At 36.9% G+C, this 12596-nt stretch overlaps 1 protein-coding gene across 2 annotated transcripts in view; it reads right to left on the reverse strand.

The window, feature by feature from the left end:
* The window catches only part of MBOAT2 (membrane bound O-acyltransferase domain containing 2), a 95427-nt gene that overhangs the window by 63750 nt on the left and 19081 nt on the right, over nt 1-12596 (reverse strand). For both annotated transcript variants that reach the window (XM_030490965.1, XM_030490966.1), the window contains one exon: nt 10230-10307. In XM_030490965.1, the coding sequence (XP_030346825.1) occupies nt 10230-10307 (78 nt within the window). The remainder of the gene's footprint in view (nt 1-10229; nt 10308-12596) is intronic.

The raw sequence follows: 12596 nt of genomic DNA on the forward strand, positions 1-12596 counted from the left end.
TCATCACTGTTGATGTCCCGTGACATGGGAACTGACGCAGTCTATCCAGAACAAACCAGACGTCTGCCACGCTGTTCCTGTGTTTGCAGATGGTGAAGAAGAAAAAGAACAATTAAGACACAGAAACTCTCTCCTGAATGTTCACATATTTTCACTCTTAATACGAGAAAGTAAGGAAAGAAAATCCAATATGTGATTACGAAACATTGAAGAAATATATTATGGATAATCAGATAACAGTTTAATTTCATGAAGACCACAAGTACACACCAAGTCATTACTGTTCTCACAAAAGATACTTTAAAACAACTGGTCTCAGTGCTGATCTGAAGATTTTTCCAAGAAATATAATAATAGATGTTTCTATATCAGTCAACACCTATATGAGAAGATTCAAAAGATAAAAAATTATTTTACTTCTTGATTCTGCTTCTCACACGCCTGAGGAAGGGATCTATTAAGTCAACGCTGACAGTATTTCTACCATTTCCCATTTTACCAATGTTAGGAAGCATCACTTCCCTCATAACCAACACATTATTATTAACTGCTAAAATACATGGGGTTTACTACTTCCAGCAAAAGAATCTCCTGTAAAATAAGAACTGGTCAGGGACTGCATCTGATTTTCGTGTGTTTTGGATGATTTATGTTTTACTTTGTATTTCAATCTTTATTCATGAGACGATAGCGTTTAGGAACAGAAATAATTTCATAGGCTTGAGCTACCCACACTTCTACACTGCAAAGGGAATACCTTTGCAGCATCTTTGAAAAATGCACTGAGTAGTTATATGAATAGCAAAGCATAGCTGGCACAACAAACTAAACTTAATCTGCTTCTAGGTGCCTTAGGCTCCTTCATTTAGGCCCTTCTACTGTTTATACAGATTGTGTCACATACACTAATTGCTCAAACATGAAGTGTGGAAAAATGCCAGAAAAACTAAACAGCTTCCAAAGCCACATACTTTATACCAAGCCAACATCAGAAAAAAGCCTTATTTCAAGCCACTTTCCAGAAGCCATCTATGAAGCAAGTTTTGCCTTCACACCCTTTTGAAAGATTTAGAAAGCCTTTGGAGATACCCTACCTGGATATGGATGTTGTTACTTCAGACATTTATATAAGACACATCAAAATCTGTTATTCTGCTCCCCAGCAGCTAGGAATGATGAAGAAGCCACTGGCTTCTGACTGCAGCTCTCACAGCAGCTTGGTAGCAAGGCCCTCCTGTTCTCCTGGAAAGCTCCCTCAGGCTCAGGAATATAACACACCGCATTACATTCACACGGACAGATTCTAATTTTGTTACCATATAAAGTGATAAGAAGTTACTGTGAGGACAATTCTTAAGAAATCAAAATCACACTGTTTACATTAATTTCTGAAGCAAACCTTCCAGTGAAGCTCCTACAGTCAAGACAACTGAAAAACAATGCCCTCAAGACCACAATTTTACATGACTGTCCTCCGTCTGCAGAAGAATGTGCCTACAGCATTTTCTGGTCAGCCTTCCAGAGCACCATGGTCACATAGAGAAAGACAGCCAAAGGAGCCTGGACTTTGTTTCGTTGCAATTGGAGACAAAAAGTGAATACTGCTGATCAATGAGCCCTACCTCCATCCTGTAGGAAGAAAAAACAGAAAAAAAAACAACAAAAAACAAAAAACACAAACAAACAAACAACAACAAAAACAAAAAAAAACCCACAAAGAAATGTCTCTATGGGGTTTTATTTTGATTTATTAAAATATATTTACCAAGTTTTAGCTGGTATCTGTACAACTTACATGAGCAAATGGCAGAATCTTACTAGTTCTCAATATATGCACACCACCTCATTCATACCTCACAAGACACCCTTAAAGCATTCAATAGATTGTGGGCTGCTTTAAAGATGAAAAACTCTACACAGAAGCAGTAATAGCAATCACAAAAAAATTAGCACTTGATATCAAAGCCAGAAGTCAGTGACTAGACACATGGATGATGCCACATCATACATTAAATGTGGGATCCCAAATGGATACCGTGGTGGAGGGAAGCAGAAAAGGGAACACTTGATGAACTGAAAAGCCAGGATAAAACTGGGATTTAAAAAATCACAGACATTCCTAGGAAGAGCAGAATACCAAGAAAAAGAAAGCCAGCTACATGACTGTTGTTTAAAATTGTGCATTACTTGTATGTGTTGTGCATTCCTATGTGACACTATCTATTAATAAAACAGATTATTCACTCTAAGAAATCATACACTGAAATATCCAGAGCTTCCTTTTGCAAGCCTACTGACTTCACAGTTCTTGTTGTGCCTGTGATTAGTCATGACTGTGCAAACTGCTTAGCACTTGGCTATACTAACAATTTTTTATTTCAACCACAGCTTTGAAGATTAACACCATGCTACATTGTCCAAAGTACTTGTATCTTCTTACCAGATGCAGACACACAGCAAACCTGCTTTAGTACCATTTTGTTAGTATTTCCCAGCCAATAGAACACCAAAAGCTCCCCTACCACTTGAGATTTAAGGTAGGAATCATGGAGCCATTTACATTATCTTTTTTTATTTACCCACTTGCTTTTCAACATAATTAAGCACAACTTTTAAATAGCAAAGTTTGAAATTTGCTGTCACAAAACAGAAGCTTCCCAGCTAAAAACTATGCCAACTGATATATAAGGAAATGGGATTTCTTACACATAGCCCTCCCAAAACTTCCAGGTAATTTATCCATACTGAAAAGACTGTAAGTAAATCCCTGGCATATCTTCTCACAGCATAGAAGACTAGAATGTATTTTTTGTTTGAGTACTGGAAACACGTTTGTTTTCAAAAGCAGTTGAAAAGTGAATTGGAAGTAAAACCAAACTTCACATATCAAATACGCCTTCAAACATTTCTTTATTACTCAGGCTGGCTTCCACCTGTTTGTACTGACTTAAAGACACAAGTCATATTTTCTCTTGGCCCAGTCTTTGTTTTGCATGTTTCACACTTACTTCCCTTTTTATATTGATACTCTCTTAAAAAAGGACAGGAAGACAGCCTACTACAAGTACTTCTTGCCTAACATTGTCTCCTTCTACCAAAATAACTATCTCAATTGCAGTTGGTTTATTTCCCTTTAAATTGAGATGTGCCTAAGAATTAAGTTAACAATGCTAAATCTGTGCAGTTACCCTGAAATTTGACAATAGTGTTTAATTACTGGGTGGGGGAAAATTAAAGAATAAAAAAAGCTTTTGTAGTGAGTCCAGATCATATCAGAAAACTAAGCTGCATGAAGTCACCTCAAATTTTAAGCTATAATAGACATTGAAGCAAGACACCAAAAGGAAATAGCTAGCATGCTTATGACAACTGGAACTATCCAGGATCCTGTTCGTAAGGAAGACTTGGGTTTCACGGAGCAACCTGCTTTAGTTGGTCCTGCTTTGAACAGAGGAATTGGACTCGGAAAAGCTTCCATCCTCAGCTATTCTATGACTCTGTGATCTCATCTTTGACTTCCACTAAAGACATTTGATCTGCAAAACCTATCAGCTTTAAATGTTATATGAAACTTACTAACATGTTGAACTGAGACACTGGATTTTAAAATGAAGAAGTTTGTATTTTTTAACTATCAATGCTTTTCATTTACATCCACCTTCCCTTAATGGAAACAACACACACATTTGTGTGTGTGTGTGTGTGTGCGTGTGTGTTTTGTTGTGCATTCGTAACAAGGGTCATCATCATTTATTCAAACATCTTTCAGCTCCAACACAGACACTTCGTACACCACCACCTGCAGTTCTGCAGGCAAAACTGACTTGCATAATTCACAGTCAACAGCTCCATTAAGGACAATGAGATGATTATTTGCTGCGCTTGTCATAATTACTGAAGTGAAATTTGTCTCAAAGACAAGATATTTCACCAAAGAATAAAAAAAAACTATGCAAAAGCATGTATTTAGGGAAGAAGGTTGACTATAATACACAGAATCCTTGCATCTAGTCTTTCTATCACAAACACCACTGGTTCAATTCAGTCAATACCATGCAACCAGAATTTTTAATCAACTCTTCTTAGTGGCAGTCTTTGCCAGGAGCTGAAGAAGAACATAGCTTTCACTGAACTATTCTAGGGGCAGAATTTATTCTGCCACTTCATTTTGTAGGGAGCCTGATTTATTTGACATCAATGGTTTGTTGAGGTAATAAACCATGCAGCAATGATACCATGACTCAGAGCTCATTTGCTAGCAGTCAAGTTGCTTGGCAGCATGACAGGCAGAGTAATGTGCGTTGAAGAAGAAGTATCTATATAGATGCTACAGCTTTCAGAGATTACCAAACAAACACAGAGACCAGAAAACATTTACTCTATCAATTTTCTTTTGCTTGATTGTGCACAGCTTCACTTTGAGCACAAAGACTATAAAAAAATGAAATCTGTGCAAGCCAAAAAAGCAATAGCTACTGAGTCCCGACAGATTTCTAACACACCCAGCCATTTTAGACTACTGCTTCCTTCCTGGAAAAGGTTATCCTCTATATGCTTACAGAAACCAAGTACACAGTCTGGAAAAAAAACAGTACTTATCAATTTAAAGTTTAGGGAAATAAGAGAACTGTCTTTCAGATAAACATCAATACTCAATAATGTATAGCTACTTCATAGAGCAGAAGTCCAGAATTTTTTTTATCTGAGTTCTCTGAAGTGTAATGATAGAGGTTTTATATGCCAACACCACTGTTAAAATGCCTCTCTTCTGAGAACTCCATTCTTTGAATAACTTCAGCCACAAAGTAAAAACTAAAATTAAAAAAAAAAAAAAAAAGGGAGGGGGGGAGAGGGGGAGGAGGGGAGAGATTTAAACCCAGACTAATTTAGGCTCTTTTTCCTGGAAAGACAAAGTATACAATCACAATTTTTTCTAGTTCCATTAAGGTAGCATATGCTCCTTTTGTACCAAAGCAACCGAAGTGGTTACAACACTTCAGAAATGTCTTAGAGTTTGCATTATTATCAATTATCTTTTATCAGCCTTTCTACTTCAGCGTCAACCTTCACAAAGCTGCAGACACTATATGATTCCCGTCCTTCCTTCTTTCTCCCTATATGTACATGGGGGACACACACCAAAGATTAAATAAATGTATTTAAATCCTTATTTAAAAATAAGGAAAAAAAAAAAAAACCCCAAACCAAAAAACCTCCCACAAACTAGTTCTCTTTGCACTCCATTTCTGCAATTACAAAAAATATGATCAATAAAGTCCTTTCCATTCAAACATTCCAATTCTAAGAAAGATGAATATATCAAATTATTTTTCAACTTACACTTTTATTGTTTCAAGTAATGCATTGAATTCTACCCCAGCATAGCCAGGAGAGTTACAGGAAGTTATCAAAGTGGATGAACTTGAAATATCTATGTAAAACAAATACTTTCAAAAGAAAATCATACAGATTACTAGGAAATTCCTTCTGTCATGGTTTAAGGTGTTTACTTCAACAAGTGCTCACTTTTCAAGCCACTGAAGACAGCGATCTATCTGAACAGCTATTTTTGTCAAATCTGCAGCATACAGAGAATCACTGTCTGGTGCCAGTCAGTGTTGCCATTCACACTCTTCAGAACACAAAAGTGTGATCTCTAGGTAAGCATGAGAAAAATCAAACATATAACAAATTATGATGATAAATTAGTCTATAAAGCACACTCAAGGAAAAAAAAACCTCAAACAAAACCAAAGAAAATCAGAACCTCTAGCACTATTAAACACAGTTTCCAAGCTCCACAAAAATAAACAGGGATATAAGGGGCTTTGTTGTTGTGGGTTTGTTTTTAAATTTGGTAGGTCAGTTTTAAAGTGTAAGTTGTTTTGATGAGCAATTTTATGTAGAAGTGATGCAAAGCGCATGTGGGAGGAAGCTATTAAATTTCAAAGAACTATAGGATATGCCCCATGCAAGTCCTATTCCCACACGATACTAAGGTAGCAGCAGCAGGTTACAAGAATTTGAGTTGTGCAGAGCTCTCATCTGCTCAGTCAACTCAAGTTAAGATGTTCTCAAGTAGATCATCTGATTTAACCATATAAAGAACAAATTTGGCAGTTAAGGACAAAATTAAGAGCCATGAAAAATTTTAATGAAAACATGGAGCCAGTTTCAGATCACGAGCTTTGCTTATTAATGTGTGATAGTTCTATTTTAACTCTGTGTTTACCTTTTTAACATATGCATACAAAATAAGCTACATTCTTGAAGAAGTGTTCACCTCTGCGAACAGACAAGAAAAGTCTGCCATTACACAAGCAAAACCTCAAAGATTTTCTCTAACCAGGAAGGGCATCTAGTAGCCAGACCATATGCTTTGCTACTAAAAAACCCCAACCAAACACACACCCCCCTCCAAAAAAACCCCACCAAAACAAGAAAAAAAAATCAAAGGAAAAAAAGAAAAAAAAAAAAATCAGACCAACAGCTTAGCAACCAATTCAAGAAGAGGTGAAACACCCCTCTGCGTACAGCCCCAATAGTATTCCTGATAGCAGAAAAGAGTTTCCATCTAAAGGAAAACAGCACTCTTGCTTTCAGTACTATTAACTCAACTTTTTGTAATGCTTTGTCTGCTAAAACAGAAGTTCTCTAAATTTTTATCTCCAGTTTAAATAGTTCACTGTCTTGCAGTTCCTTGATAAGAACCCAGTAAGGTTCTTAACAATACTTTGTTTCAGTTCCCTAAATCATTTCAATGGCTCTTCACATAAGATTGAATATTTCCAAATTATTCCTAAATCCAAGCTTGGCTACTGGAACAATTAGTTGATAACTATTGAAATATGCTCCTAAATATGGCTACTCATTAGACTTGGTGCTTATTTTTAAAAGGGGAGGATAAATGTCTAAGCATATTGTAGAAATTATGATGTTTAATATCTATCTGATTTTCATCTACACAAAAAAGTGTTTTCTAATCAAAAACTTCATAAAATTTTAACAGGTTGGGGGTTTTTTTTGCATTTAACATAGAACTGCTAAGACAACAAAAATTGCTACTAGAACACTACTTGTTTTCTTCAGTTTTTGCGTTAAGGCTACAGAATGAATAGATCTCGTCTTCCTCCATCTTGAATTTATCCTTGGCTGAATAAGAACATCCTTAATATTTTTCATCTCTCGATTAGTTGAACTTCAAATAAGTTTCTTAGTTACACTAACTGTATAGCACAAATGCAGAAAAATTGTGTTTGCGTATGCAGAACAGTTTACAGCTACTAATACCTCAAATTCTGAATCCGGGTATTCTCAGTGTTGTGTCCACTGTCCTTTGGCAGTTACCTATGTACCAGGCATTTTTATTCAAATGACATAAATTACAAATTTGTAACTGAGAAGTTATACCAGACAGCTTACAGTTGTCCAGATGCCCTCACACCTTCAAAGAACTGTAATTACAGTGGCGGGCTTCCAATCCTAGATTTGCTAAGAATTATTATCAGAAATTGATAGCATTTCTTAGTCAAACCCTTAAAGATTGTTAGATATTGTTATTTCAGTCTTTTGATTTGAGGATGACTAATTTTAGATTGTTGTTTCAAACTCTCTATCGCACAGAAAAGAAAAAAAGAAATCTTTATCCACATCATGTATGTTCTTCATAGACCAAGACACCTGTGATCAACTCAAAAGCAGGCAGCAATAAAAAAAAAGAAGAAAAAAAGACCAAAACAAAACAACAAACTTACATTTACCTTGGTCAAGGGCCTTTGGAAAAAGCAAAAGTTCAAAAAACAGCCTAATTCCCATTTTCAAAAATCATTTCAGCTTATGATGTTCTCACTTCTGAAGAAGCAAAGATGCTTACAAAACGTTGCCAATAACTCAGGACGAGAGTAGTTTGCCTTATCCATTTTGTATTTCACTGAAAACATAACTTTCTAACAATACCTAACCTAATTTTTACAACAATCTAAGCTGTAGGCTAAATAGCAGTCGAACCTGTCTATCAGCATGTCAGGACATTCAGCATTATTAAACACCTGACTGACAAAATAAGTGCCTTGATTAACATGCTGAATTAATTAGTTCACTCTGATGAACAAGAATAACTTGTCTCTTTGAAATCTTGGGGTTTCAAAGATCAAACCATCAAGTTTCCTCCACCCCTCCTTTGTCAAATGTCCCACTGTTTATCAAAGCCACAGCAAGAAATGAAGGAGAAGGGGAGCAAGGCATTGTTGTCCTGGCTTTGGCTAGGAGGGGGAAGGGAACTTAGTGAGGACTAAACTTCGCAAATCCCAAGGAAAGGGATGACCAGAAGGCACCTCCACAAGGGCCAGACCAGTTACAACCAAAGTTTGTTTACTCAAATTCAAATCTCTTTACATTACCATGTTCAAGCAGCTCACTCACATGACCACACGTACCGTACAAAGAATTGTAACTGCAACAAAATCAAATAGAACCATGGAACAGTTGAGCTTGGGAAGGACCTCTGGAGGTCATCTGGTCCAACCCCCCTGCTCAAGCAGGGCCACTAAGAGCCAGCTGCCCAGGACTGTATCCAGACATTCCTTCAGTAAAAAATACAGGCGTAAAGGGATAACAAGAGGCATCACCTCTTTTGGGATACTGTGGCAATGGAGGGAGCAAACCTTGTACAGTCTTGCCTGTATCACCTATTAGAAATGGCTTCTGGAGTTCGCACACAGCATCCAAGTATTGTCCACAAACTGAAGTAAAAAATTACTCCATTTGTTAGATTATTTTATTCCCCTCCACTAAAAGAGCTTTCTAGTTTTACCCTGTGGTATGTCAGTTCATACTGTGGTAAAGCAACATAAGCCCAGTAGTCAAATCTAAGTTTTACCTTCCCAACCGCACAGTAACTAAGAGTAACAGAGAACATGCGTACACAGTTGTGCATAGTACAGCAAACATTTATGCAGTCAGGCTATGCAGTTAAACCAGCTGGCATGAAATGAGAGGATGAGAAACTATAGAGTTCCCGTGCTCCAATGCAGGAATATCAAAGACATGCCTACCTGCCTCTCACTGTTAGGGAAGTAAATCACCGCTAGATTTCCTTTTAGAAACCTATGTAATTTGTTATGATAAAAACTCAAGTATTCCTGCCTGGTACCTCCCTTTTCAGCATTTAACTACATTGGTAATTTCTTTTAAAATGTTAAGCTACATAAGTTGTAATTTACATTTGTATATATCTGAAGAGAAATTGATGCAAAAAAGTTCTTTAAAATAACTTCTAATGAAGTTAGAATACAAACCAGCCATACAACCCAATGAAGTTCTCACATCTGCAGTACTTTGAATACCTCAGGCTCTGTAGAAAATCCTGAAAATAAGAGCCCAATATGGGATATTTCAAAAGACACTAAAATTATACTCAGTAACAGAGTATACAGAAGCAGAGTGTTCTAATAGGCAGGATCATGAACTAAGGCCACCCTGGCTTTGCACTTCCTGTGTAAAGCAATTTTCCTTTTTGGTACTTTTATCAGTATCTTTCCTGACAGCCTCACATACTGCAGGAACCTATTCAAGCAAGGATTTGCTATTTTACTAAACATTTATGCAGGAATTAACACAGTGGGAACCTAATTTGGTTCCAAGCTCTAGACTAGTGGAATAATAAAACATATGCATACAGTAATAAGAGAAATGTCTTTCCTGCTTTTAAGAATGATTGAAGAAGAGAAACAAGTGCCATTCTATATGGATTCAGATAAAGCTAATCTAATCATGCATTCAAGCATAACTAAAATAATGGCCTACATATGCAATTTTACAAACAGTACCTAAAAAAACCTCTCAAATTCTGTTTCCGTCAGACATCTTTCTTCTACCAGCACTGGCTGTTATCAGATTATATTTGTACAGTCGACTCATTTGTGAGACACCTACAATTAGGTATGATAAAGTAATGGGGGGGAAAAAAAAAATCAGAATGCTGAGAACACAAAAGAAGTCTCAGTGGGATATTACCAATTGTAACAAGTTTTAGATATTCCAAAGAGCTGGCAAAAATACCCGAATAAGCCATTTTCTTTCCTGGAAATAAAACCATGGTTAGCAGAATTCAAATACTGAAATACTATGATACAACCAGAAATACAGCATATGTGCACAGTGACAAAAAAAACCCTTAACAGTAGCATTCTTGTAAAAGCAAAGAAAAAATTTTTAGAATGGAAACTTACTTGTGCATATTTTCCACTCCTATTATGATCATGATATAGTAGGAAATTCCACTTTGTATAACAAAATGTAAGGCATACCTAGGAGAGAAAAAGCCAAAAACAAACCAGTAAACCCTCACAGCATTTTCATTAGTGACAATAAACCGCATGCACTTATTTATTTAATGTGAAATTAAAGAGGCTCAAATTTTAACTCCATCACTGCTTCCAAAAACCCCTTTTGTTCTGCTAAGGTTTCCTGCAGCCCTCCCTCTGTTGACGGCTTCCCCCTTTAGCAGAGGACAGAGAGCAGTAATGAACAAAAACTACAGACTTATCTAGATGTATCCAGCTCATAAACAAGCATATAGTAAATGCAGATAATCCTTAAATTACAAGGTATATGTCTGATAAAACTTCCACTTCGTATTATTTCACGCATTTTGTGGTTCAATTTCCACAATCATCTTTTTACCAGTTTGCAACAATAGGTATTTTGGTTAAGGCCAACAATATCTTAGTATCCAAAATATAAGTATATGGGAAGATTTCCTAGACAATAGAAATGGTAACTCTGTCCACCCAGTCTCTTTGCCCCAAGTTCTCTATAATCAATAGAGGGATCGTGGTGATGATGGTCTCAAAAACACAAACAAAAAACCCTACAACACCAACAACCCACAGATGTATTTCACAAAGGTGCTCTAACCTCATCTACTTATTTTTTTTTCCATAGCTTAACACCATAGCTACTGACAGGCTAAGCAAGTTGGGGCTGTTCAGCCCGGAGAAGCGAAGGCTGCGTGGAGACCTCATAGCAGCCTTCCAGTATCTGAAGGGAGTCTACGAGGATGCTGGGGAGGGACTCTTCATCAGGGACTATAGTGGTAGGACAAGGAGTAATGGGTTCAAGCTTAAACAGGGGAAGTTCAGGTTAGATGTAAGGAAGACGTTCTTTACTGTGAGGGTGGTGAGGCACTGGAACAGGTTGCCCAAAGAAGTGGCAAATGCTCCATCTGTGGCAGAGTTCAAGGCCAGGTTTCACAGAGCCTTGGGCGACATGGTCTAGGGTGAGGTGCCCCTGCCCACGGCAGGGGGGTTGGAACTAGATGATCTTAAGGTCCTTTCCAACCTTAAGCATTCTATGATTCTATGATTCAGTATGCTAGTAGAGAACTGGTGGCAAACCACTACCAGTGATTGAGGAACAGTGTCTGATCTTCAGTAAGTTGACTCTCTTTCACTTTAGTACTTTAAGTGTCTCAGTAGCATACTTGGATGTGCTCAAGTGACACACTGATCTAGTTTCAGTATTTTTCCCATAATAACCTGCCTAAAAAGCAACTACTATTTTGCTATACTGATACTGTTGTCTTTCAGCTTATCAACGATTTCCTAATTTCACTCCTCACCTATTCACAAGAAAATGCCTTCAAAGACTTTCAACAAGAAACCCAGTTCTAGCCAGCTAAAATCCTACAAAGTCTACGCACAATGAACCAAGGGAGAACAGTTCACTTGCATATTAACTGACCTTGAGAATCTTGACTTTTTAATGGAAGATCCAATCTGCACACGCTCCCATGCTTCACTACTAGCTAGTTTCATCTAAGATATGACTACCTAAAATTCAAATGCACATTTAATATAAGCAATTGCCAATTAAAAAAAAATATTTACTTTTTCTTTTCATATCAGCCATGTATTAGCAACGCTGTGTGGCAAAGGCAGGCATTAGTGAAATGGCAAAAATATAAGTTTAAGAGGTTTGCTTCTTAAATGGAGGGAGGAACACAATATATCAAAGCCTGAAAAAGTGTGGGTTGATGAGGAGTACCATACCAAGATTATAGTCTCTGAAAATATTTGTCTTTCAGAGTTGTTAACGGTAGCAATATGATTATCTCCAATTAAAAAAAGGGATGCATAGAAACACACAACATGAAATAGTAAATTTTAGCTATACACGAAGGGTATTCTAGGCCTTTTATACTGTTTGCTATTATCCCAATGAACTATCCCTTCTTTTTCTGTCCCACCATCACAAGCACTACAAAGGTGACTGAAAAATAACACAACTGAAATTGACAAAGACATAATGACTAATAAAAGGGTGCAGATTTCAAACTATTGCATACATTTAGGTTTGGATGAGATGGTCTACAAATCTGTTTTTACTATAAACTCTTACTATATAAAAAACCCCAGTAACAGTTTCCCGTCTTGCACTCAACACATTATAACACAATTGAAGAGTCATGGAAGGTGTATGACAGGACTGTAACCTGTATGTGTACTTGATTCCTTGGGGAGGGGTAAGGGGAACCAAACAAAAGAAAACCTTCAAGGACATGCTTGTATAATACATACTTAAGCAATAGGAAAAAG

Source organism: Strigops habroptila, chromosome 6 (assembly GCF_004027225.2).
Source record: "Strigops habroptila isolate Jane chromosome 6, bStrHab1.2.pri, whole genome shotgun sequence".
NCBI classification, from domain to species: domain Eukaryota; kingdom Metazoa; phylum Chordata; class Aves; order Psittaciformes; family Psittacidae; genus Strigops; species Strigops habroptila.